Source organism: Aythya marila (assembly GCF_965140915.1).
Source record: "Aythya marila genome assembly, chromosome: 3".
Taxonomy (NCBI): Eukaryota; Metazoa; Chordata; class Aves; order Anseriformes; family Anatidae; genus Aythya; species Aythya marila.
Genome location: NC_139044.1, coordinates 103,620,872 through 103,648,528, shown reverse-complemented (window position 1 = coordinate 103,648,528; position 27,657 = coordinate 103,620,872). Strand labels below are relative to the sequence as shown.

Sequence of the window (27,657 nt, the reverse complement as noted above, 5' to 3'; positions counted from 1 at the left end):
CCAGGATGGCGGCGGGGCCCGGCGCGGCCTGAGGGGGCCGTGAGGGAGCCGTGAGGGGCTGGGTGCGAGGGGAGCCCGGCGGGGAGCCCGGCGGAGAGCCATGGGGCTCCGGCTCCGGCTGCGGCTGGGGCTGGGGCTGCTCCCTGCCCTGCTGCTGCTGCTGCTGGGGGCAACGGGCGAGCTGCAGGCGCTGGGGCGCCCTCCGCAGAGGCAGCGCTACGGTAAGGGGCGGGGCGGGACCGCGGGGTCGGGGTCGGGGTTGGGGTCGGGGGGAGTGCGGGACCCGTCAGGCGCACAGCGTGAGGGGCTGTGCACAGCAGGGGCGTTGAGCATGGAGGGGGTCTCCAGATCGCTTGCTCCGACCACCGGTGTCACCGCTGCACCGTGTCCCCAAGCACCGCGCCCAGCCTCTCCCTGAGCACCCCCAGGGACGGGGACGCCACCGCCTCCCCGTGTCACACATCCCAGTGCCTGACCGCTCTTCCTGAGCAGAAATGTCTCCTCATTTCCAACCTGAACCTCCCCTGGCACAACTTGAGGCCATTCCCTCTGGTCCTATCACTGGTTACCTGTGAGCAGAGGCCGACCCCCAGCTCCCCACACCTTCCTTTCAGGCAGTTGCAGAGAGCAATGAGGTCTCCCCTGAGCCTCCTCTTCTCCAGACCAAACACCCCCAGTTCCCTCAGCCGCTCCTCACAGGACTTGTGCTCCAGGCCCTTCACCAGCTTCATAGCCCTTCTCTGGACACGTTCCAGTACCTCGATGTCCTTCTTGTAGTGAGGGGCCCAAAACTGACCACAGCACTCAAAGTGCAGCCCCACCAGAGCATAGTTGAGGGGGATGATCACCTCCCTGCTCCTGCTGGCTGCACTGTTCCGTAGCTGAAGGTGTCACTGATGCGTGGTGCTTGGGGCCTGTCAGCCTCTTTGAGGAGGTGATGACCGTGTTATCTTCATGCTGGTGGTCTGCTAAAGAGCTTTCCTTGCAGGAGTCTGTGTTATGCTAGAGCAGGATGATCATGTAAAAGACTGCTCTTCGTAGCTCTGGTTGAAGTGTCACCATTGCAGAGAGAGACGGAAGCTGTCAGAGCTGGATGTGACTTCCAGAAAGCTGAACATAGTCTTCCTATTTTACTTCTGTAACCTTACTTTTGCACCTGAGCATTTATTTTGAGTTGCAAACTTCTGTCTGATGAGCAAAAGTCTCTCTGAACTGGCAGATGTGTTTGTGAGAGGCAGCGGTTGCTTGTTACCCCGTCAGATGTGATGTCTCCAGGTGGTGCTGCCCACAGTGACTGCTTCAAGTCCCCTCTCTTTGTTCAACTCTCTTTGACAGATATCGTGTCAGTCATCCAGGCTGTACCTCGGTCCCACTCTCCCCCACCTCAGGTTGACTTTTTGTTCTGTGCAGGCCACAGCAATTAGTCACTGCAGGAAGCAGGTAGGGGTAGGAAGCAGTGGATGTTCCAGGAAGTGCAACAGAAACACAACAAATGCAGCTTATCCCTTCAACTGCAGGCAGGTCTAGGGATTTCTTCAAGCAGAGTTTGCATCTTGGGCCATCAGATTTCGAGCCTTCTAAAGGACACACTTGCTGTGAACTTCTGTGAGCTTTGTCTGATGCCTTTTGTATTTTTGGCCTCAGTACCACCGCGTCTGGACTAAGAACTTGTCAATTTTATTAAGTAATGCATGGAGGAAAAACTCCTTTCTTCCATTTGTTTCCGAACATTGTCTGTTTCTGTGGTTTCTGTTGCCAACAGTGGTGAATATGGAGCACAATCATTCATTTCCTTCACGCTCTTCTTTCAAGTGGGAAAATCTCGGTCTGTGTAATAATTCTTAGTATGAGGAAAAAGTTCATGACTTAATTGGTCTTTGTTACCTTTGTGTGTGCACCTTCTGTTTGTGCTGGGTTTTTATTTATTTGAGATACATGACTCGGACTGCAGGGAGTATTCATGATACAAAGCTACCGTGGATTTACAGTGATGAAGTGTAGTGATGAATGCTTTTGACTTTGTTTTCTTTCTGAGTAATTTTCTGGCCTCTCTGCTTGCTGTTGAATCATCACTCCAAGATAATTTTTTTTCAACCATGCTGAAATGCTTGTCAGAAACATAGTGAGGATTTTTTTTTCTTGTGGGTTTTTTCACACTTGCTCCACACTGATTTTCTTGAAGGATTTTGTTGTTGTCTCATTCAGTAAATTAAATCTATAGAAGCATTTTGTGAGGGAGCTTGTCTAAAATTTGTTAAAATCCAGGTATGCTTGATTAATAATATTACTTATCCACACACTTCATCCTTTCAGACAGCAAATAAACAGGCACTGATTCCATGAAGAGGAAGACAGACAGTTCCCTACTATCTTCTTTAGCCACAAGTCAAGTCATTCACACTTTGCTGTTGTTATTACCAATGTGGCAGGGCAGGTGAGTGGATTTATGATTAAGCCCCTGTGTGGTACCTGGAGGCTTCTGGAAGTTGGTGCTGCTCTTACACCTTTCAGTCCACCAGGAGCAGCATTAGGAGTTGACCAGTTTCATCTGAAAAAGTGCTTTATAATTCTTGGGTTAATACATTCATGTTCTGTTGACTTATTGGTAATTTTATTGGTTTATTCTAAAGCCCCTTTTCTTGAGTCTTTAACTGGAGGCAGTTCTTTAGATTCATCCTGTCAAGACAAGCTTTTGGGAAACCTTAGTCTCTTCTGTGGTGAATGCAGAGGTGAATTATTCCTTTGGTACTGGCCTTTAGCATCCGTTCTTGGGGTCATCTTTGCAGTTTAGTTCTTTTACAGGCCCCTTTGATTATTTATCTGGGTTGCTTCTTTTCATTATAATAAAAGCTATTGCCATTATTAGCTTTATGTCTTTGACGAGCTGCACTTTGAAATCTTTTTTCCTCCTTTCCTGTGGTTTTACGTTCATCTTTTGCTGGAGTTCTGTCTTCCTAATCTTATCCACAGCTCAGCCTTCTAAGATATCTTCTAACATACCTTCTGATTTGTTCTGTTTAATCACAGAGGTTGAGTTTTCTGGGCTGAAATAATTGAGATTTCTGACCAGCAGTCTGTTTAATGAAGTTTCAAGGATTGCCATTTTATGGTTAAGAACTTGCTCGTCTCTTGGAAAGTTCATACTTTTTCAGCAAGGACAAAGGAGAGGGAAAAACAAATTAAGCAGGGAACTGAAAGAAATGCAGCTGTTACTATCTGGGGCAGGTAACATTTCTTACCCTATTTTAATACCCTTTCAAGCTAGACAGCTATTTCGGATGGAGCCAGCTTAGCAGTTTGTGTCCTGAAGCTGAAGTTCGGGTGTGTGTCTCAGTGCAGCACGTGGAGGAGAATCCGAGAGCATGAAGCCAAACAGCAGGGTGTTGCAGCGTGTGGTGCCAGCCCAGGGTGCTGTGGGATTATTTCAGAGTCACTGCAGGCATTTCTGGATGCAGTGGTTTCCCCAGGCAGCACTACAGGCTAAGTAATAAAAATACAGTCTGCTGTTCACCTCAGTGGCTGACAGCAGCAGTAACTCATCTCAATTTCACTCTCCTGCTACTCGGGAACTTTTTGTGTGTGCAGAAACCCCAGCATGGCTTTCTGCTCTGAGGTTAGAAGGGCTGAGAAGGGACACGCAGCCAGCTCAGCGCAGAACTCTTAAAGTTACACCGGGATTTAATTATGCATTTAGTAGTCGGTAGAGATTTATATCTGAGATAAAAGTTTATATTTAACATCTGCTATAAACAGGTTGATTTAATCAATCTATTACCGACCAGATCGTAATAAACTGCAGGAGTTTGCCCCTTTCCCAGATCAATCAAGGGCCGTCCTTTCATAGGGAACTTACAGGATTCATGTGCCACTGTCCAGCTTGCTCGTTTGGGGGATTTTCTGCAACCCCAGTGGTTCTGATTGTCCTCCTGCTGGCTGTCATCCTCGCAGGTATGTGACCGTGCTGCTGGTCAGCCTGCAGCTTGTCCACTTTTTAGCCCATGTTGGTGTGATTCATGCCCTAATCTCCGTTCCCATTATCTGGCCTTGTCTTCCTGTGCAGCTGTTGATATGCACTAGTTGTTGGTGTTGTTTTTTCTCCTTGAACCTCACATTTTTACCCTACATTGCTCGTGGATTGAGGGGCGAGAGGAGAAGGCAGATCTTGCAGAGAGGAACCCATAGCAGCTGCCTCCTCAGTTTTGATCCACAATGAATGCAGCGTTGAACAAGTACGTGGCATCCTTGCATTCCTGGATCTCATTTTTCATCTTTCAGACTGCTGCTGAAGCTGCCAAGCTCTGCCCCTCACTACTAGCGATGTGAATTTTGGAAGGCCCCATCAGCGCAAGTGCCAAGTCATATCCCAAAGGAGAAGCAACACAGCCAGGCAGGGAGAAGCAGCTTGGTCTCACCCGGGTAGCCCAGACAGTAACTAGGCTCTACCTAGAATCAGCTCCACTCAAACTCATCTTTTTTTGGGGGGAAACAGCAGGATTTTGTGGCGTGGAGTGGCTAAACTCAATAGTGAGACAGTTTGGGGAGGGGCAGACAAATGATCTCTTTCCAGAGAAGGCTGCATCCTGTGACTTGGCTCTTCGTGTCTGCAGGATGTACGAAAGCAGTGGGATTTTTTGGGGCTGTTTTTTTTTTTTTTGGAGCATCACATCACATGATGCTGTCCTGGTTTAAGACGGGGCGGCTGCATTGCCCTTGTTTCACTTTGAGTGTGAGGACGTTAGTCCAGGGACCTTCCTTATTTTTGAAACACCAATATTTGAGCAGTGTTTTTTTTTTTCTCCTCCAAAAAGTGCTCTCTGCTTTCTCAGGTAAGACAGATGGAGTTACTAAACCAAGCAGATCAAACAACAAATGCTGTCCCCAGTTAAGATGTGCTCGGTGAAGGAGAACAACGCCCAGGTTGGTGGTGGTTGAGGTAACACGTGGAAGCCATCAGGGGCGTTCAGCTGCATGCAGAATAACCAGAAACAGCAGTTTAACGATCTGTGTGGCTTCTAAATCAAATTTGCACAGTTATGGATATTTATTATAGATTTTTTACCCAAGGAAAAAGCTTCGAGGCAGTGTAAAGTGAGTAAGTTTATCCTGAAATGAGCTAGAGGGGGGTTGTAGCTCGCTGGCTTTTCCATGGCATCCCCCGCTGGGCACCTCTGCGAGCCTCAGGGGTGTGCAGGAGTTTGAAGCTGCAGGCAGAGCACACCGCGAGGCTGCCACATGCCTTCCCTCCCAGCACGTAACCGTACCCCGAGGCTTCATCTGCGTCGTGCTGGTGACTAAGAGAAGGCTCCTGGAGATATTCAGGCACGGCAGCATCACCTCCTGACCCGCTGTCACCGCAAGCACAAGGGCAGCTCTGCCACCAGGCGTGGAGCCTTGTTCCAGCTCGGGTGGTTGAGGTCGGAAAGGCTCCAGGCTGCGTTTTTTGGTCCAGATTAGGCTGTGAGTTGGAGCTGAGGTGGCTCCGTTTGGTTGCTGTGCTTTGGTGGACAGAGGAATAGCACTGGATGGTTTAACGAAGACCGTGGAGCCCTTCGGCCATTCGGTCGTTGCCCAGCTGGATCAGAAGAGTTATTCGTGAGCTGCCGACCAGCTTTTGAGTGCTTGATACCCATTGGAAGTCAGTCAGGTGGCACAAAATACAGGCTCAAGCCCTTTTTTCAGGCTTGGAGGCACCTCTGATGTGAGCCACGCAGCAAAATCCTCCAAGTGTGCTCGCTGTGCTTGTCCCAGGACTACTCTGTGGGCCAAACTTCCCATCCCTCTGCCTTTTCGCACCAGATTTATTTCTGGTTTTATTCCTTTGGGGATGGTTGGAGAAGCAATACCCATAATCAGTGCTCCAGACTCCTCTGATCCTCTTGTGGTCACTTTTAATTCCTGAAGGAAACATCTTAAAATATTGTTGGATCTTACATTTTTAACCAGAGCTATTTTCCATCATCAGGTAACTGTGAGGAGGATTTTAAGGATATCAATCGCGTCTTCTGCTTTAAAACTTGATGTTTCTCTAAAAGCTTAACCTTTGAATGAAGAATGCAGTTCAGAAGAACGCTTATGAGAGCCAGGGTGGCTGGAGGAAGATGCCATTGGTATTTGGATTGGTGGCTGAACACTTGGAGAGGAACCTCCTCCTCTTTAACAAATATGTGGTGGCTTCCAGCCCCGCTGAGCTGTTGCCCAGCACATTCTTGAGCTGGTGGAGGAGTCTGATGCAATGCATGATGGCCCGTAATTGCCCAAAAAAAGAGACTTTCCTGGGTGAAATTGCAAAGCCTGGGGGTAGTGGACTTCTAGCCTTAAAATGAAGTGCAAAAAAAAGGTGAGTTCAGAGTTGTGAGCAGGGGAATCCCCAGCTGCGGATTTGGGATTATCATCTTTGTCACCAAATTTCTTTCCCAGCTTCTGAGTGCCTTCAGTGGGTAGAGAGAAGATATCATAAGCTGAAGGCTGGCTATCACAAGATAATAATAAAAAATGAATAAGCATTGGGGATATCAGGATAAAATTGAGGTGTCCTCCAAAAAGAGAGGAATGCGGGGATCTAGGAGGGGACGGAAGGGAAGGAACCGCAGGAAAGTGGTTTGGGAAAAGCCCCTTTTTTGGCGTGACTTTCCCCTGTTTTGGGGCTGTGCTTTGCACGCAGGGGTGGAAAGCAGTGTGAAACCTCGTGCTTTTTTAAAGAAAAGAGATACTTGCTTTTTTTATTAAGGTATTTTCTCCCTGCAGTGAAGCAGTGAGCAGGCGATGAAGGCGCTGGGCACGTAGGATGGAAAACCACGCCGCAGAGGGAGGTGGTGGAAACTTGCTGTTGCATACAGTCCCCAAAGCTTGGCGATCAACTGCAGGTGCTCTCGACCTGCAAGGGCTGTAAACAGAAATCAGGAAACTGCAACCACGCTGCCCTTCCTGTGCTGCTGAGCGGCAGGGGAGGGGCGGCTCGCGCCGGGGCAGCCTGGGAACTGCTGCCTTGCGGCTTCTGGGGCACCAAAACGCAGGTGTCTGGCCTCGCTGTCAGCAGGCTGGTGGCTGGGGAGGATGTGCCTGTGCTGGGGTGGCCCCGTGTAGGGCTGAGAGGGGTGTAAGGAGCTTCTTGTTTTGTTCAGCTCCCCCCTTGCAGCGTGCACGAACAGGCACACGCTGATGGTTTGTTCTCCCCGCCGACCTCCTCGTGAAATACGAAGTGAGATGCTTGTGCTGGCCAGGGCTTCAGTGGTACTCCTGCTCCTAGAAGCTCTTTTGGGCTCTAGGTGCCTTCCACCCTTGATATTCTCTGATTTGGTGTTAAGTGATGGCAATGAGTGTCTTTCAAATCCAATAAACGCGTGAGGTGACGTGGCTGGGTGGTACAAGCCAGCCTCTGAAGGGGTTTTCGTGTTCTTAGAAGGGAAATCAGAGGAGTCTATGTGATGGTAAGGGGCTGGAGATGCCCCCTACAAGGTGCCTGGCTGGTAGTTTCTGATGAATTAAGCTATGCAGCCATCCATTTTCTGGCTGCTGTTGGACAGAAAGGTAATAACTGCAGCCCTGACCTGCAGTGAACCTGGTAAAAATTAAACTATTTTAAATTAGTGGGGAGCAGCAGGCGAGGTAGGAAAGCTGTTCATCCCGGAGCAATGGGAAATGTTCTCCCCAACGTGGTTTCCAGGAGGCAGCCAGGGAGGACATCAGCTCTGCACAGCCATAGCAGTGAAAAAAACAGCTTAGCTGCTCTAAAACTGCTGTAAGGTGTGAAATAATTTCTGTTTCTCCATCTCTGATCGCGTCTCGATTCACGCTGTGATTTCTACCTGACTGCACGAAATGCATCTTTACAGAAATGTGCAGTGGCTTTCCTAAAATTGGAGCCCACTGTGATCCTGCTACAGGAGGCTCAATTTTGCCATATTATGTGTGCATTTTCTGAAGGATCTTGAAACTCCAATGCTTTCTCTGTTGTTTTTCCAGCCACGGTTGAATCCATGCTCTCAGACTACGACATCCTTTCTCAGTCCAGCATCCAGCAGCACTCGCTGAGGAAGAGAGACCTCCAGCCGGAGACACACGTAGAGAGGCTCTTAAGTTTCTCAGCCCTGCAAAGGTAATTAAATCATCAGCAGTGAAATAGCGTAACATTTCCTTCAGTTGGTGATGAACAATACACAATTCCAAACTCAGACATAGTTACTGTGTTTTCTGCCATGACTGGCCACTTCTTTTTAAGTTACTGAACTGCATGGCTGTGGAGTGACTTCAGAGAGACTGAGAGGAAACACAAAACTATATCAGGTTCCATTGTATCACTCTGTTTGTTGAAATGCCATTCATCTAAGACTTCTCTTGCTTTTTTCTTATTTTTTTTTTAATCTTAGATCTTTTTCTTAGGCTTAGTTTCGTGTAGGTTATTTCCATTTATTGGGACAGATTCTGCTTTTACCTCATCTTGGCAACGCTGTCATGTTTGACTGTCCTCTGGTTCTTGAAAATCTCTGCCTTCAATTTGGGGAGGGTGCGTGCCATGTTCCCTGAGAGATATTCCCCCCACCCAGAGGTTTAATCCCGTTCCTACTGTGTGTAAATTCTGAATTTGATTAAAACGCTCCTATTTTAACAAAACAGGAATTACAAGCACTCGGGAAATGGGGAGAAGTGTGGTGAAGAAAGCAGGCATCAAAGTTTTAGAGATGCTTTTCAGTCTTATAAAAATCCCTTACGGGTATCTGAGTGCTGAAATTGTGAATTTGAAATGGGGGGAGGGAGGTGAGAAGAACATCTTGTGTTAACAAGTGTAGGTCGGCTTTGTTCCACTGAGATCTTTTGTCTACTTTGTTCTCATGAGCCTTCCTCCAGCCATCCCCTACAACTACAGCTGTCGTGCAAGTTGTATTTGTGTTTTTTTGTCTCTAAATGCTGGGGGTTAATTTTTAAGTAGCAATTATAAAAGGTTAGCAGGGTCAGATGTTGTCTGGTTGTCCCTGTCTTGCCCTGCCTCATGCACCCTGACTTCATGATGAGGTTCTTCTGCACCAAATAGTTTGCAATGCTGCCAGTGCTGATTGCAGAATAATTACAGAGGGAAGTACCAAAAATCTTTGACCCACAGACCACAGAAGGCAAGCGCCAACGTGGATCCTTCCCTGAGTTGGTCTCCACTCTTTCTTTGCAATAGCCTTGAGATTTTGGGACACACAAAAATCTACAGAGTTCAGATTTCTGCTTCTGGTTTCTGACCATATTCTGTTAGAAAACAAGAGCTTTAAGATAATTTAACTGAAAACAGGTGAACAGATTCCCTGGTCTGATTGCCTTTAGGTCAGATACGTTAGCAGTGTCTGGTTTTGCTTGAATGCATATGGAGAAGGTGCTTTGTGAGCAAACCACGACTCTTGTGGATCTGTTTAACATCTTTAACACTTTAAAAATCCTCCATGAAGTACTAAAAATGTACAGTTATGAATTACATACTACATGCTTTTGTAGTTTGCTTATCACAGTTAATGCTTTCTAACTTCTTCTGGACCTTCAGTAAAATGGAAGCTGTTTCTGTTTCTCTCGTGTGTGTAGTTTGCTTAAGAATAAATGAAAGTAAATTCTTTTACAGGCACTTTAAATTATACTTAACTGCAACTGCTGAACACTTTTCAGAAAAATTTCAAGCGTTAATTGTGGATGGCGAAGGCAAGGAAAAGGAGTACCGTGTTCAATGGCAAGACTTTTTCACTGGACACGTCGTTGGTTAGTATGGACTCGGCTGTGTGTCAGTGCTAAGAACGCACAGCTGGGCCCTTGGCCAAAGTAAATGGTATAGTGCATTCATTTCATCAAATATGGTTAGGATAAATAAGGAGAATTTATTCTTATTCTCATGCCACTCCTTTTTTTCTGGTGGTGTTTTTTGTTGATTTTTTTTTGTTGTTGCTTTGCTGTTTTTTTGTTTTTGTTTTTAATCTATTGCAGCAAGCTCCTAAGATTGGGCTCCTCTATGTAGTTTGGCAGAGCATGAGGATAAAATTTGCCCACGCAGCAGCTTGTGATTTTATTTTTCATTTTTTGAAGATGATAATAATGGCTTTAATTCCATCTGGAATCTGGGGTTTCAATACTTCTTGTCACAGAATGCAAAACCCAGGTAGTGGTGATGCAGTGGTGCCCAGATCATTATATTAAACTACTTTAATGGGATTCTTTGGGGGTTATTATGGGATAAATGGGATTCTTTTCTGGAAGGAAGGGGTGTCTTGCTCCACTTTAGTCTGCCATTAATACTTCCGCTAAGTTGTTTTGATTTTTATGTCGCCCTTGTGATGTGGTGAAAGCCTCTTCCACTGGAATGCAGGCTGACGCCGTGAAATTGCTGGCTGATAGGGGTAGGATCCAGACTGCTTATGTTGGCAGGAATATTCTGTGTCCTTTTATTAATCCCCAGAGCCATCACACTACCTGAAAATTAGCAGTTAAATCCAAGACTTAATGCTTATGACCATTGGGAAGTTAAGGCTGAAGAGAGAGTGCTGGTTCCCTATTTTTATTTTTTTAAACTGCTCATTGTAGTGTTCTCCAGAGACTGAGGAGGTTAATTTGCCTTGAAATATAAAAAACAAACAAACAAATTGTTGTCTTTGTAGGAACGCATGCAAATAGAGCTGATTTGTTTTTTTAATCTTTAAAGGGGAGCATAATTCCAAGGTTGTGGCACATATTGGGGATGAAGACTTTACAGTAAGGATCAATACTGATGGAGAAGAATACAATATTGAGGTATGCCTTACTGTTGACAGCAGCGTTCAGACAATCAGCTCTTTCTCCTGTGGGTGTTTCCAGCTAGTCACAGTGACACCTCTGTAGCTCAATTTAGGCTTGGTGGTGTTGGTTGTTTTGTGGTGAATAGGGAGGTGGCAGAAACATGTGAAACCAATTTGGCTTTGTGTTGACTTTTATTAGTGAGTGCCGTTCTGTCACATTTGCATATTTTAGATGTATCGGGGAGGAGATCGGCCTTTTCGAAACAGGGATGGATAACGTTAGTAATTAGTGGTGATCACTTCCTTCAGAACAACAAACAATGCAGGCTTGTGAGCAGAGTTGAGGTTTGAGCTTTCTGAAGTTTTGCCTTTGCTAGGTCTTGGATTTTTTCCCATTCTTTGAGCTTTGTTTAAAAAATCTGCCTTTTTTCCCATGCTCACTCATTTTTCCCCGTTTTCATTGTGTTGTTTTAAACTATTGGTTTAAAAAAAAAAATTCAATAAATAAATTAAAGACTATCCTAATGACTTGTTCAGAGCAGTTCATTCCCAGGCACAAGCTGTATTAGAATGGCTCAATAACAGTAATTATGGCTAAGTGTTAGATGGGTATTGCAATTGTCTCCAAACCAGAAGACGTTCAGAATTAGAGGTAAGCCTGAGAAACCCGGTCCTACTGGTACAAAAATGTGACTGGAATCCCCAAACCACTCTACTTGTGCTTTGCACCGAGAGCATGTAGAAGCTGTTTGTGATTGAAAGCAGTTTTAGTGTTTGTGGTCCAAGAATAATGTGGCCTCAGATTCTTCTAATGTGGCCTGTGGGTTCTTCTCACAGAAGCCACCCTTGCAGCCCCCTGCTAACAAAAACCTCGCCACGTAAACCCAGCACACGGGGTCAGCTTTGGCCCCTAACCACCCTGAGATCATGCCTGTGTGTGGTCAGAGTCGGTAGGTGCCAGAGGACGTTCCCAGCAGGTAATATAAGGACAAGGATGCACCATTGTAGCCTTCCTTTACTTCAAGGCCCTCCCTGTTTGGAAAAGCTGGGCCTTCATGTAAATCCCTAATGCCCTCCTGCCTTACCCTAAGATATGGGGTATTTGCCCTCAGTTCTACACCACAGATGAGTGTGGCTGCTGGCCTGGCACAGTCTTTGTGTTTCAAGGCCTTATTGCTGTGAGCTGAAATTAATAGTTAACTATCACAAAGAAAGAGTTGTTTGAAGTTCAGAGAGCGCTGCCTAAAGCCCAGGGGAGACCAAGAGCCAAGTAGTCTGCAGGGGAGTCTTGGAGTCTGGGCTGCTCGGCCTTGCCCAAAAAACTGCCTCTGGGTGGGCTGCGTGTGGTGGGGGTGCTGTAGATGTTACTTCGAGATAATAGTAGGGATGTGGCACTAGAAAGAAACAATGTTCTGTATGCAATTGCTATGAAATCATTTGCTTTTATTGGGATTTTGAGGTTTTCTTTGATTTTTTGAGGATTTTTCACTCACTTGTAAGTGACTTAGGAATGTTGAAGAGTCTGGTCCGGTGGTGTTGTGGTGCACACTTATGGATCATCTCTTATCTTAGAAGATAACTTGTGCCTCCAGTCAGCACATTTGCTGGCGTGTTCCAGATAACTCCTCCTGAGCTGTGCCAGTCCTAAAACTGCACTGGAGGGAACAGAGGAGCTCGAGATGCCTCCTCAGATTGCTTTTATTCTGGAGGGAACAAAAAATTCTCTTTGATGGCTTTATCAGATGGCTGCTGCTGCTCTGTTAAGACATCCTTAGGTCTTTGGATGCCCGTGTAGCATAAATGGTTGAATTCAGCTGACTTCTTGGGAGTGTACTTCTGTTGCTAAACTTATTTATAGGCATTACATCATTGTAGTCTGATTTATGTGTGTATGTGTACACACACAGCTGTGGAGATTTGGCCACGTGTATATATATAAAAATATGTTTTACTTAGTCTCTACATTCACTGTGGTCCTAACTACCTGCATTTCTGCTGCTCTTGTGCTGTCAGCCACTGTGGAGATTTATAGATAATGAGCAAGATGAAAGACTGCTGGTCTACAGATCTGAAGATATTAAAGACTTCTCACGATTGCAGTCCCCCAAAGTGTGTGGTTATTTAAAGCTGAACGAAGAAGAGCTGTTGCCAAAAGGACTGGAAGATAGCAAGCAAAATGAAGGTGAGCATCTGGGAGAGTAGAACCTTGGAAAGCTTGAATTCTGTCTGGGTAGGCAAGTAAGATCACAACCTAGGCAATAATTTGTGTTGTCCCATGTAGTTTAGCTCTTTAAAGTCACTGGAGGAAAAAAGCAGCACTTGTTTTCATGCCTTCTTCCCTGCCCCACATCCAGCTAAACCCAAAATGATGAAAGGAAGGAACTTGTCACTAGTGTAGGTAGGCTTTTTAAGGTGAATGTTCAAACAACTTTATTCTTCTGTGCCCTGGGAGCTGTTTGGCATCTGTGGCCACTCCACGAATCCAGCTTGAGCTATGATGAGTTTTTGAGAGCTGTGAATCCCTCTTTCCTCTATTTTCTACTGCATCAGCAGGAATGGGGGTAATGACTGGGGACAGGAGCAAGAGAGTTAGGACTCAGGTGACAACCATAAAAACTTTGCAGGTAAATCTGTTGAATAATTCAATTTCCTTACTACACGTTCCTCTCCTTAGAACAAGTTTGAGGACTGTTATGAAGACAAAACTGAAGAGTTCTGCCCTCCCCACTCCCTCCAAAACAAAACAACCAAAACCCATCCAGACTCATGCTCAGGTCTTAAATATGGGTAATAGACGTAGCCATAGACAGCTCACTGAGTGTTTATTTATTTGTATTTAAACATTGACATTAGCAAGCGTCTCCCGGAAGAAAAGAGCCATCCCAGAGAGCTCCAAAAACACGTGCAAGATGTTGGTAGTGGCAGATCATCGTTTCTTCAAGTACATGGGCCGGGGGGAAGAGAGCACTACCATAAACTATTTGGTAAGTAAATACACCCTGTTACAATTTGTTGGAGTAAATGGGGAAAAAATGGTTCATAGTTATAACTGCTTATACTGCTTTTCTACAGCAGGTGTATTTACATCATGCTTGTGTATTTTTCATCTTGGGAGGTGCTAATTCATGCTTTAAAATATTCTGTAGTTGTGATACTGCAGTTAAATAGTCCTTACGTTTCAAATCCCTTCCCTTTGCATACTACTTGCAGCTATCCTATTTTCTCCCTAAAAACTAAAAAAAGACTTTTTTTTTTTCATTTTCTACAATCTCCTAGACTTTGAATTTGGGTATAAATGGTCCAAACATATTTAAAGTTCGCATGGGAGCCAAAAACAACTTGTATACTACTTTAACTTCTTCCAGGATTCTCTGTCCAGAACAATAAAATTAGAAATAGGCTCAGTGGACAGCTAGTTTGGTTGGAAGTGTGGTTATGAAATAGAACACCTGCCTACAGCCCCACAGCAGAAATAGAGTATGGGTTTGGGGACTGGAGATGAAAACAAGTGAAACCACTCTTGGAGATCTGTTCTTTCTCAAGAGCCTCTTTCTGAGCCTGAGTTTTTGACATGCTAATCACTCTGTTCCATCTTTGCTGGCTTTTTGACCTTTCTGTCCCCAGAAATGTTTACATTCCCCAGGTAACAGAGCCTTAATTCATCTGTTTTCGGAGATGTGATTATCTCAGCGTCTGACATACGATTCTTCCAGGCTCACCTACCGTTGTGCTCTCGGGGTTGATGTGTGCTGTAAACAGGACGGTGATTGGAAAAACCAAGTGCAAGCCATTACTGAGTGTCTGTGAATGTCATTTTTCATTCTGAGCAATTTTGATGGTCTATATTTAGGAGAAGGTGATTTTTAAGAAGACGAGAGCAGCTCGAAAAGGGAGCTATTGATTGTGAACACTGACGACAGACTTTCTGGAACCTTGTACTTGGACCGTAATGAGAAAAATAATAGTTTACTGTCTGGGAGAGGGAAGAAAGCCCTGGGGTCAGTTAAGTGTAGCGCTAAAACAAAGCAGTAAAAACAGTTCCCTCTGCCCTTCCCCTCAAAGAAACTTGGAAAACTGCGAAATGGACAGTGTTTCCCAAGATGTCTTGTTCTTAACATTATCTCTTCCACTACACAGATGAAAGTGATAAGTAGCAAAGTTTGTGCTGCTTTTTTACGACGGAAAATTTTCAGGGATATTTGATAATACTCACTGGATCCAAGCGCTGTTGGTTTTGGATCAGTGAATACATCTGTTGTGTTTTATGAGGTTCAATTTTAATTTGAAGCGAGTGTTTTTGAGATAAATATGTCGCAGCTTCTCTGGGCATCTTGAACTTCCGTACACAAAAGCTCAGAACTAAATAACTTGTTTTTCTTTCCTGCATAGATTGAGTTGATAGACAGAGTAGATGACATCTACCGAAATACTTCCTGGGACAACGGGGCCTTCAAAGGCTATGGCATCCAGATAGAGCAGGTAGGAATTCACTGAGCTGTGCAAAGGGTTTCCAACTGAAAGCACAAGAACATATTTTAAATGTCAGGGTTTCTGATTTTTTTTTATCTGGATTAGAGCTAAAATAACCAAATCTTGCATTATTAACTGCATCCAAAAGTACTTTTCTTCTTGGTGGTGTTGATGATTTGACACAGCATGTCCATTCTTAGTTCCTTGCAGCTTTTGAGATGGGAATTCTCAAGGAGCATCTTTCTATATGTAATTGCAATTCAGAGGTGCTTCTTTCCTGAACGTGAGCCGTTTTTGTTTCTGTCAGACATATTCTTTAGACATATACTTAATGTTTCTGTCTTTGGCTAATGCTTAGCTCTCAAACACAGATGGAAAAAACACAAATCCTGCTTGAAGAGCTTTATTGACTGCACTTAAACAGCGTAATATCGTGATAGTGTAGAAGATAGATGCAGCTGGATGTAGAGGATGTAATGGCTTCAATTTATATGATGGCTCCTGGAAGTTAGCACATAGAAATTTGGCAAAGTGCATTAAAAATGAGTCCATCTGCTTTAAGTTCTGCAAAAACTGTCATGTGGCACACGGAGACTCTCATGGTACAAGCTAGCTGCCCTTTTTCTGGGCAAGGCTCTCCAGGAACAAGGAAGGAGAGAATTGGTGGGGACTGGAGAGGGAAAGCTACATGGATGCGCTAATTCCAGGCTACGAGGAAAGCAGCGATCCTTTAAAGTATGTTTTGGTTAACTAGAACTCTGTGGTGCTTTGGGATTATTTATACTAGATGTAAATGATGTAAATCCTGCTTGTATTTGTTGAGTTTATTTGTTTTTGTGTTGATTTTGATTTAATGTGCATCTCAAAGCACAATATCTCAGTGACAACTTTTGTTGTTCTAAAATGGCAGCTGTAGTGGCTTATGCAGTGTATCTTAAATAGCAGAGGCTGGAAACTTAACATTGGGAGCATGCTGAGTCTGATTTTTTTCTGCTTGCAGATCTCTATTGAGATATTTAAAATTGCATTGAAAACTTTTCCGTAGTTATAAAATTGACCAAAATTTTTTGCTGTTGTTGCTGTTGTTGTCACCCTTTTTAAAATGTAGATTATCATCCACAATGAACCAAATCAAGTGCAACCCGGACAGAAGCATTACAACATGGCAAAAAGTTACCCTGATGATAAGAAGGATGCCTGGGATGTGAAAATGCTGCTAGAGGTAGGTAGTAACCCTTGAAAAATTGTCCCTCACAGAGAATTACTCACACAGCTGCTCTGTAGTCACGGATGAAACTCTGTTAGTTCCTTCACATGCTGGGTAGATACTGCACAAAGTCAAACTAGCTGATGTGCCCCATAGCCCATGGTAAGGGGGTTCTTTGTGTGATTATGGAGCACACACCAACTGGAATTAATGTGTTGCTTGAGTCAAAAAAGGCAGTGCTGGGACATCTGGCCCTGAGACTGCCTTGTGACCTGCATCAAATGAGCGTAGTTGGTTTTCCCCTCTATGTGAAAAAGGGGAAACGAATAGACAAGTTACGTAAAGAAATGCATACAAGGTGCTTGGGTATTCATTTTAACTGCCTTCACGTTTGTAGGACAGATCAACAGCTGCTTTTTCCTAACTTAACCAGAAGGTGCCTGCCTCATTAGATAAATGTTCATGTTTATAGATACCTGATATGCACCATAAAGTGTTTTACAGAGATCTCACTGTTGGTTTTTTTTTCCTTTAAAGCAATTTAGCTTTGATATCGCTGAGAAAGCAGCTCACGTGTGCCTTGCTCATCTTTTCACGTATCAAGATTTTGATATGGGAACGCTTGGACTGGCTTATGTTGGCTCTCCCAGACCTAACAGCCACGGTGGCATTTGTCCTAAAGGCAAGACTTCCTTTTCTTCCTTTCCATTTGTGGGTAGAAACCTACTTTTTTTTTGTTACTTGTATTTAATCCTCTTCTAGCTTTCAGGGATCATGACATGTTATTTGCATAGTCTCTAGTGGCTCTTTTGGATAGAATAGATGGCCATTTTCTTGGCTGGAGCTGGAAAAAGAGGGGAGGGAGGAAAAGTCACGAGGCTATCTGGATTGAACAAGCTCTGTGAAAGCCACCGCAGGCTGGCTAGACGAAGTTCCACTTTGGGTGCATCTTGCAACAGTTCTGGAATGGCAGATGCTGTTGTCTTGGAAATTTCTTGTATTATCCCCTTTACTGCAATACATGAGCTGTTTGTGCTGTGCTTTAAAGAGCTCCCACTGAAAAAAAAAAAAAAAGAAAACTGGCAAGAGGCTGACTGGTGAGTCTGAGAACAATAAAGCTGTTCATTTTGTCAAATAAGGAATAGTCCCACAGCCACTTCCAAGAAAGAAAAAGGGGGAAAAAAATGGAAACTGAGAAAAACGCTTGTCAATTTGATTTGTTTCTTTCTCACCTCTCTAGCTTATTACAGTCAGATTGCAAAGAAAGACATCTATCTGAACAGTGGCTTAACCAGCACCAAGAACTATGGGAAAACCATCCTCACGAAGGTAAGAGAATGAACGTTTGGAGTACAGTACATACGTGTTTGTTGGTGTTTTCCGGGATTGTGACAAGCTTCTGTGCTCTCAGAAGCAAGCTGCTGGCTTTCAGACTGAGTCCAGTCCCAGGGGACAAGGATCTAGGTCACAGAGACCGTATCTTTTTTTTTTTTTGTCCTTCTTGACAAGGAGAGTCAGGGCTGAGTGCAACTGAAGACTGAATTCACTGAGAGCAGGGATGGGGAAATGTAGCCAGTGTCTAATAGGAGACGTAGTTATCCAACTACAAACAGGATTTTGATATCCTAAAATTAAATGTATTTTACTTAAAACAAAAAAATATTTTCAAACAAGACAAGAAATATTACACAGCAGGTAGACTTACAGCAAGTATACAATTAGTCTGCTGATTGAAAGAAAGCAAAACATGTCTGTGCTGTTGTATGCATCTACAGCATGCAGATGGAAGATAGAAATGCTGGGCCTGTTCTACGTGCAGGGTAGAACAGTGAAAGTAGTGCAGGCAAAGTAGGAGGTTAGTTTGGACCTTCTACTGGAGTTCCTCTACCTGATTTTTGTGTGTCTGTATGAATAGGGCAGAGAACTGTAGAGTAGGCAGGGCTTATTAGTGCTAATACTGATGGAAACTGATGCTATCTGGAGTTTTTCCATCACTAACGAGGCGGTAAAGACAGAAAGGCCTGAACGTGGGATTTGTTTCTCTTGTAAAGACACCAGAGCAGTGCCTGCGTTTGCAGCTCCCACATTTTTGTAGTTGGACGTTTCCCTTCTGCTGATTTCTCAGCTGTGCATCACTGTAGCCCGATTATAAATGGAATTCATAATTGGTGAGTGGGCTAAAACTTGGCACAGAAGCTGTCAAGAAGCTAGGAAAAAAGAAGACAGTGCAGCTTTGTGTTTGAGGGATGTTGACAAAGAGCTCTGAGTTGTTGCCACGCTATTTGCATTTGCTGCTCAGTCTCCAAGCTGGAGCCCTGTCTTGGCTAACAAAGGAGCTGGAGTTTGACGTCTTCCCAGCAGGAGGCACGAAGCTTGGATGCAGCAGTAGGTGCGCACGGGCTCTTTTCACAGGGAGGGTTTTTGCACAGCGTCTGATCAGGTTTAAAAAGGAAGAAAAAAATTTTGCTTAAAACCCTCCCCCAAATGCAACGCGCTGTAGTCCTTCCCGTGCTTGAAGAGAGCAGAAACGGCCGTTTCCTCACCCAACTTACTTCTCTGTTGTGAACCACTCAGTCTCCCTGTGGTTAACTTTTATTTCTGTGCTCCTTTTCTTTGTGGTTGTCGCCTTGAGAGCTCGACACCACCTGCTGGTCGAGGCCGTGCAGAGAGGCACTCATTTGGGGTCCTCGGCAGGAGTCCTGCCGTGTAAAAATGTTGGGAATTCACCCCCGTTGGGCTGCGTTTGTGGATGCCTTTCCTAGGAGTCGTGCAAAAGAGGAGCTTATTCAGCAGCCTGAATGTAATCGTCCATTTAGAAGGAATAATTCTAATGGCAAGATCAGTTGGAGCAAGAGATTGACGAATCGTGGTAGCTGGTGTGTGTTTGGACTGGTTTTTGGTTTGAACTTTCTATTTATGCCTTTTAAAATCAGATCTAGATACTTTGAGTATCTGCTTTGCGTTGAAAACAAAACAGAACTGGTATTCCAGGACAGCACTTTGCCTCTAACAGTGCTCTAGCAGTCAGACCTAGTCCTGGAATGTGCTTTTGGAATCAGGCCGTAATTTTACTTGCCTTTAGTTCCCCACCTCTAAAAAAAAATGATAATGGAGAAATTGCTTTTCCACCTAAGCATATCTGAGAGTTGTAGGTGGCTTGGAAGTAGCTGGGATCGCCTCTTCTGTCCTGCTCAGACTGGTTATTTTCAGCAATCATTATTTTTGCTCTTCAAAAAAGGAGGCTGACCTGGTTACGACGCACGAGCTTGGACATAACTTCGGAGCAGAGCACGATCCTGACAGTCTGCCAGAGTGTGCCCCCACTGAAGACCAGGGAGGGAAATACGTCATGTATCCCATTGCTGTCAGCGGAGATCATGAAAACAATAAGGTAAAGCTGCATAATTTTGCTTCCACACACGCTTCTCCAACGTGATCAGTGATCCTTTGCACAGAAAGACTGTTTAGCTAATGATTATTTTAGGTCAAAACAGATGGGAATAAACAGATCAGGCATAAAAAGAAAAGATGTTTGTATGCAGCTGGGTTCTCTGCAAGATGAGCTTTGCTTTCTGAGTTTCACTGGAGTTCACAGCGTGTCCCAGTAGTGTTTGCAATCAATTGTTTGCAATCAGCTGTGGCCAAATGCTCCTGAAAGCAAGTCATCAGCCAGGTGATTTTCTTACCTTAAAATTGTTCCAAGCTCTCAAAATGTCAGCATGGAGGGATCATTGCTTCCCGAGACACCAGAATTTGGAGGTGTGAGGAGGCCAGGACTGTCTGAGATGCACTTGTTGACAGCAAGGTTCACTCCTCAGTGCTGCTCTTTCCCCTCGTGACTCTCCAGATGTTCTCAAGCTGCAGCAAAAAATCCATCCATAGGACCATTGAGATCAAGGCCCAGGAGTGCTTCAAGGAGCGCAACAACAAAGTCTGCGGGAACTCCAGGGTGGACGAGGGGGAGGAGTGTGATCCTGGCCTCCTGCACCAGCAGGCTGATCCCTGCTGCTCTGCGGACTGCAAGCTGAAGGACGGCGCCAAGTGCAGGTGAGGGGAAAGGAGCTGCAGCTTCTGGTGCACGGGGAGAGAATGGTTCAGCTCTGCACCCTGCTGCAGGAGATAAATCTCACTAAACTCCTGTTTAGCAAGAAATTCCCTCAAATTTAATGCGTGTGGTTGTGCTGAGGGCACTCCTGCGTTAGTGAAGGATAAAGAGAGCACAAAATACAGTAGTAAAACTTTGTCATGCCCGTACTTCTTTGGAAAACAAAAAAAAAAAAAAAAGAAAAGTTGCTCAATATTTCTTCCTTTCACGTTGATGTTTCCCCAGCGATCGGAACAGCCCCTGCTGCAAAGGCTGCCAGTTCGAAAGCGCGCAGAAGAAATGCCAAGAAGCCATAAATGCCACTTGTAAAGGAGAGTCTTTCTGCACGGGTAGGACATGCTTCTGCCTCCCCTACGCCAGCTGTAGCCAAGTGCTCCGGGCTCAGCGTCCTGTTAGGTCAGCTCCCAGACTAGCGCCCTTTGTTCGTCCGGGACAACTAATTTTAGAGAGCAGTTGAGCATCACGAAATCGCCCCATAATGAGTTTCATTGTAGTTCAGGAGCTGTTTGGTGAGTTTCTGCCCAGGAGAACATGGAGAATGGTGATTCCTTCTCCCCCCCTCCTCCTTTTCTTCCCCTTCAAGACAAAAAGAACAGGGCAAGTCACGGGGAGGGGATGGGAATGAGCTGAACCTTGCAGTGATTCCACCCTTTCTATGGCGGCTCTGCTTCACTTCCCCACTGGTTTCCTTCCTCCTCGTAATCTTTTCTGGAGGCGAGACGACAAGGCAGGGCTGCTGGTGCTTCACTGATGGGGCCTCCAGGGTCTTCTTGGTCTCCAGAGTGCCCCAAATGCCCGAGTTGCTGAAAGCTAAGAGAAAGCTATTGGAGTTCTCCCTGGGATGAGTCTGGATTTTGCTTTTTCTCTCTCTTTTCCCCTTTTCTCTCGCACCCCGAGGTGCTCTGCCCTTTGCTCTAACCCTGCCGTTGTTGCCCCCACCTGCAGGGAACAGCAGCGAGTGCCCTCCCCCGGGGAACGCCCCGGATGACACGGTCTGCGTGGACATGGGGAAGTGCAAGGACGGGGAGTGCGTCCCCTTCTGCGAGAGGGAGAAGAACCTCCGCTCCTGTGCCTGCAACGGTGGGTCAAAGGGTCCCGGCTCTGCTCCTCGGGTTGAGCCCCTTGGGGAGCCGAATTTAGGGGCCCTCTCGGGTTTCTGGACAAAAAAAAATCTGGTGTTTAAGCTGTTGGTTTTCCAGGGCTGGCGTTTTCTGCTTGGAAAAGTCCTTTTTTGTTTGGAAAACATGAATGTCCTCCTGTCCTCTGGAGGCCTGGGTTGAGGATTTTGAATGAGACGTATGGCCGGCACCCTGCTTCAAGGAGAGGGTGCTCCCACCCTCCTCTTCCTCAGCCACAGGCAGGCAGGAGGGAGAATCTGGGCTGTCCTCTGATCGTAAGGAGTTGCCAAATGACTTCTGGACAGATGTGACCTCCAACAAGTGGAATCGCTTCACCTGCAGTTAATTCCTGCGGTGTTGGGGCATCAGCTGGCAGAGCTTGGTCCTGCTGTGTCCCCCAATAACCCAAACGGGGCATCTGCTTCAGTTGGGCATTGGGGTGCCCAAAACTGGGTGCCTTGCCTGTTCCTGCCCTCCCCATGGGAAAGCTGGGCAGGAACGTGGCCAGCCCGGGGACATCTGCCCGGTTTGGGGTTTTTTGGGCTGATGACGGAGCCTGTGGGTTTCTTACAGAGACGGACAACTCCTGCAAGGTGTGCTGCCGTGACGAGCAGGACCGCTGCGTCCCGTACGTTGACGCCAACGACCAGTTCCTCTTCCTGCGCAAGGGCAAGCCCTGCACCGTGGGCTTCTGCGACACCAACGTAAGTGCTCCTGCGTGGCAGCGTGACAAAGAGCTCAGCTGGGTTAGCAGTGCTTGCTACTGCAGCCGTGCACATCAGCCCAATTAATTTTGACTAAAATGAAGCAATCTGACGAAGATCTGGCTGGCGCTGTCTCGGTGGCCGGTTCCGGCCGCAGCCTGCAGGCCCCTTGGCTGAGCTGAGCTGAGCTGGGTGTTGGCAGGCGTGAATTTTGGAGGGCGTACCGCAGCCCTTCTGCTGCAGGGCTGAAGCTCTGCTGCCTTTAAATCAGCACGGCCAGATCTGGAAGCCTGTCTGTATCCAACAGTGCCTGAGAGCTGCAACCTTTTTGGTGTGGGAAGTAGGAACTTAGGCTTCCAGTCCTTAAACCTCTCCAGAAACCTCAGCTTTGTGTCCCCTACTGTGGGAGGCAAAAGAGAGGCAATAAAAATGGAGCAGTGAAGCTGTGAATGAGTAAATCTATTCAGAATGTGTGTGAAGTGCTTCTGTGTCCATGCAGTTTTTATTTCATTGCAATCTTTGCCTCTTCCTCCCCCTCCAGGAAGCAAGTAGTTAATGCTTACATAGCCTCAGATGACTTTTATTTATTTATTTATTTATTTATTTATTTATTTATTTATTTAACTTTTGCAGGGCAAATGTGAGAAGCAAGTACAGGACGTGATCGAACGGTTTTGGGATTTCATAGACCAGCTCAGTATCAATACCTTTGGTGAGATGTGTAACCACAGCCTTTGGGGTTTTCAGTTCCTGACACGAAGCTCGAAACCACAGGGGGGGTTAGTTAGCTGGCTGGTTTTGCTCGCCTGTACGCCAGGGTAGTTTGTAGCTGTGCTTCTGAAATCCAGATGTATTTCTGCGTAAGATAACACTGGTCTTGCCTTTGAGGCTGAAGGGCTGGGAGCATTTTGCATTTTTCCTCTCCATTCTTTCCTACTCATCTTCCAAGCTTGTGAAAGAGGCGGCAGCCCTTCCAGCGAGCTTCTTGTCTAAGAACCAGTAAGCAGGGCAACGAGAGGAAAGGAAATAGCGGCCTTGTTAGGGGTCAGCTCGCTGCAGCACAGCAGAGGTAAAGTAGGCCTTGGTGGGACTTAAATGTCAGCAGGCTGGGAAAGGAGAACTTCATTTCTCGTTTAATAAAACCACCTCCAGCTGCGTGCCTGAGCCACTGGCTGGTGAGGGTACGCGTGCCTCCTTGGTCCCAAATAATAATTTTCTTAGAAAATTATATCAAATATGCTTAAAAAAGGCAAAAAAAAAAAAACAAAACAAACAAAAAAAAAACTAATTGCATTATGCTGGGCTGGTCCTGCAGCCTGTGTTGTACCTGAGAAATCCCATGAGCTGGCTTGCAGAGGAAAGGGAACTTGTGTGTACAGTCAGGAAATGCTCTTTGCTCAGTCACTGATGGATTTGAACTGATTTCCCAGGGAAGTTCCTCGCAGATAATATAGTGGGCTCGGTGCTCGTCTTCTCCTTGCTCTTCTGGATTCCTCTCAGCATCCTTGTGCACTGCGTGGTGAGTGAGCTGCCTGGAGATGACTGCTCTATCGAACTGAGCTGTAGGAGAGCGCCCTTCCTCTCGTGAATGGCAAATGTCTGCGGGAGGAGGAGAGGGGAGGCTTTTAGGAAAGCTCAGAGGGAGCTTCCCTGCTAATTTCTGCCAGGCTCTAGCAGCCCCGTGCTCCGGCTGTCTCCTGGAGCCGTTCCTGTTCTCCCTTAGGCAGATTTTTTCTGCCCAAGCATCGTTCTGATGACTTGCATCAAAGTTTTCTCTAGCCCACAATTTGTGGGGACACCCGGGGCAGGAAGTGGTGTTGGTTGAGTGCACCGGTGAAGAGAGAAAGGTCACAGTGACTGCGAATGTGGGCACGTGGCGTGGGGTTAGGGCAGAGGATTGCTCCCCCGTGAGCTCAGCACGGGGGGCAGATGGGAAGGAAGGGGGAAGAAAGCCCCAACCCTGCTGTGTCCCTGCAGGGAAATGGGGACAGGGGCGTTGTTTGCATCTGGGAAATTAACTGTGTGTGTGTGTGCTTTGGTTTACTTTGTGTTTATTTCCCAACAGGACAAGAAATTGGACAAGCAGTACGAGGAGAACACCAAGTCTCTGTTCTGCCCCAGTGTAAGTCGCTGCCTGAACACGTTCCTGCAGCCCCCGCCTCCAGCTGGGGCCAGACACACCGATTTGAGGGAAACTCTGCTTTCCTGCCCCAGCTGGTGTTTGATGTACCGAGCACCGCAGTGTGGCAGGTCTGGTGTTTCCTTCCTGTGAGAGCTGGGCCTTGACCTTGGTGACGAGGCAGCTTCCTCACCCCAACCACAGCCCCCGAGGCAGGAAGCCGCCGGCACGGGTCACTCAGCTCCCGCTGCAGGGTGCTTGCTCCCAGCAAAGCTCAGCAAAGCAGAAAAATCTCTGCAGCACGTGGTGTCTCTGCTGCGGGGCCTTTAGCAGCGGGGCGTGCTGAGGCTTTCCACTTACTTATAGAAAAATTGGTGCAAGGACCCATCACGTGGCAGGTGGTGACACGTCTCGCAGTGCAGAGGCTGATTTGGGAGAGGGGAAGAGCAGAAAAGCGCACAGATAAATTTTAATTACAGTCCAGCTCGAGGCGTCTTCTGACAAAGATTTTTGGGCATCCTGTCTGGTGCTTTGACAGCTCGATTTTTATTAATAACTGTGGCAGCGTTAAGGAGATGTCATTTTATGTCATTTTTGTAATGGGAGGGGGAAAGAAGCCTTGCAGAGCTCCTCAGCTGCTGGAAGAAGCATCCTGGAGCCAGGCTTATGAGGCAAATTGCCCCTGTAAGCTACGTGCGTGTAACCAGAGGTGATGTTAGCTCAAGTCCTCAGGTCCCTCATAATTCCTCTTATGCCATAGAAGTCACCTTGGATCTGTGCACTTGGATCCAGGCAAGAACACACTCCAGAAGCAGATCTGGCTGTAGGCTGCAGCTGTACTCAGTGGGCTCCTTGCACCAGTAACAGGTTTAACAGAGAAACCCAGCTTCTCTTGGACCTGCTGAGTACTGAGCAGCTCAGAAACGCACTAGTTAGCATCTGAACGTTTTACCCTACCTTTCATGGCACTCCCTTGTCCATTCCCTTACCCGTTGTTAGCATTTGCTAAGGTCTGTAGGGATTTTTCACGCCTGGAAATCTCCGGGTATTTCCCAATCCACGCTCAGACAGAAGCAGGAATCAACAGTTGAACAAATTGAATGAATCCTGAGCTAGCAGCCGTTTGCTTCTCCCCCTTGCAGAACGTGGAGATGCTGAGCAGCCTGGACTCGGCCTCCGTGCGCATCGTGAAGCCCTTCCCGGCGGCGCAGGCGAGCAGCCGGCACCAGCCCCTGCAGCCCCTGCAGCCCCTGGCCGCGGTGCCACCGGCGGCGGCGGCGCCCAAGCAGGACCACCAGCGCATGGACACCATCCAGGAGGACCCCAGCACCGACTCCCACGTCGACGAGGACGCCTTCGAGAAGGACCCTTTCCCCAACAGCAGCTCGGCCGCCAAATCTTTCGAGGACTTGACGGAGCACCCCGTCACCAGGAGCGAGAAGGCGGCGTCCTTCAAGCTGCAGCGCCAGAACCGGGTGGACAGCAAGGAGACGGAGTGCTAGCGCCCCGCTGCCCGCCCGGCGGGATCTGAAACCATTTCACTGCTATAAATACGGATCTATATGGATATATATTTTTGTGAGGGAGCGGGGGGAAATAAGGAAGTGACCTACTGCAGATGCTGGTCATGTGTATGACCTTCCTTACGTTACGTTTCTGAGAGCATTATATCTTTTTAAAAAGCGAGAATCCAAACTAAAAGTGGCTTGTTTTTGAAAGCTTTTTTTTTGGATTTGTTTTTTCTGGTTTCTTGACCTCTAACATTTCCTTCAACCTGTGGTGCAAACCCAAATATCCTCCTGGATATTGTGTATATCGGCCTTGTGTTTTTTTTTTTTATATAATTTAATGTTTTGTAGTCTGATGGCACTGACAGCCGAAATTAAGGGGCTTTTTAAACAAAACAAAACACTGCAGCATGTTCCTGACGGAACAGCTCGTTGGCGCATCTAAACATTACAGGTGCCTGGAGAACAAACAGAGAGTAAGGAAGCAGTCATGGCTTAACGGCATCTAATTGAGATGCACAATCTGAATCCAGAAGTTTTCCATACGGCTTTAAACAAAAACAAAATGGCTCATAGTGGTGGTTAAACCTTATTCAGTGCACGGAAGAGCTCCTCTAGTGTGAAACTCTTCTGCCTCTCACTGTGAGGTTGCCTTACCTGGTGTTTTTGTGGCAGGGAGATGGTTTTCCTACAGCAGGAGCTGTGTGTGCTGCAGGTGGTGGTGAAAAGGAAGAAGTGTAAGTGGAGAAATCATTTATGCAGATGGGAACTGTTCCAGCGAATTGTTTACAGTCATTTCAGTGCAGAAATGTTTCTCTGAGGGTTATTTTGCAATAGGTACCACCGTCGAGCTGTTCAAAGAGCTGAGCCTCCTCTTTCAGGGTTTATGTGGCCTTTGGAAGCCCCTACTGCTAAAGAAACGAGAAAATGCCACACTCCACTGCAGGAGCACGGTTGTTTAAAAACAATTGTGACTTTAACAAAGCTTTTTGTGTTTTTTGTTTTTTGTTGGTTTTTTTTTGATGAAACTCCTAGGGCACGTACTGAGGAGGTGTTAGGAATTCCAGTTCCCACGCAGGCGCTGCGATGCGATGCTAGGAGCAGGTACCTGGTGGTGCCCTCTAATTCGGCGTACCTGCGCAGAAGGTTGGAGCTCTGTACCGGGGGGGCTGTGGGCTGGGAGCTGAGCGATGTTTTAGCCTGGCAGCAGCTGGACTGACACAGGGGAGCCGCAGAGCAGCTATCACCACAGCAAGGAAGCATTTAATTCCGCCTGCTTTCTCCCAGAATAATGAATGAATCAAACTGACCTGAGACGTGAACGACAGCAGCCCCATTTTAACTGTTACAAACCTGTGCTCAGCCACGAAGGAACCACAGTGGGGGAAAGCCGTTGTGTTTTTAAACGTGATGGGAAGTAACCAAAGCTGTGCTGAGAGAGTTGCCCGAGTCTCTGCCTTCCCAGCCCAGGATCTTGTTACACTAATACTTGAACGTGTGCCTTACGGTATTCCTACCTGGCTAGCTCCTGTTTTGTGTACTGGTTTTGGTTTGTTTGGTTTGCCTTTGTTGGTTTTTGTTGTTTTTTTTTGATTCCAGGAGAAGCACACGTGTGAGGAGTTAGTTAATTTAATTCCCAATACAATAAAAGCTTTTTATATTAAAAGAAAAAAAAAAGCCAATTAAACAA

The 27,657-nt window shown here is 46.4% G+C and overlaps 1 protein-coding gene across 1 annotated transcript; it reads left to right on the top strand.

Moving 5' to 3' along the window:
- On the top strand, positions 1-27,657 carry ADAM17 (ADAM metallopeptidase domain 17). The gene is made up of 19 exons (XM_082757424.1): positions 1-221; positions 7,963-8,095; positions 9,596-9,729; positions 10,664-10,752; positions 12,750-12,918; positions 13,590-13,720; positions 15,126-15,215; positions 16,315-16,428; positions 16,951-17,095; positions 17,654-17,742; positions 19,652-19,804; positions 20,261-20,460; positions 20,744-20,847; positions 21,464-21,598; positions 22,210-22,340; positions 22,974-23,052; positions 23,771-23,859; positions 24,406-24,462; positions 25,602-27,657. The coding sequence occupies exons 1-19, from the start codon at positions 101-103 to the stop codon at positions 25,959-25,961; spliced, it is 2,523 nt and encodes an 840-aa protein (XP_082613550.1). The 5' UTR covers positions 1-100; the 3' UTR covers positions 25,962-27,657.

Bases quoted from the DNA above. Each gene is read 5' to 3' on its own strand.
- ADAM17 (XM_082757424.1), top strand. From the start codon at position 101: ATGGGGCTCCGGCTCCGGCTGCGGCTGGGGCTGGGGCTGCTCCCTGCC. The intron at 12,919-13,589 runs GTGAGCATCTGG...CATTGACATTAG, and splicing joins AGATAGCAAGCAAAATGAAG to CAAGCGTCTCCCGGAAGAAA. The intron at 17,096-17,653 runs GCAAGACTTCCT...TCACCTCTCTAG, and splicing joins CGGTGGCATTTGTCCTAAAG to CTTATTACAGTCAGATTGCA.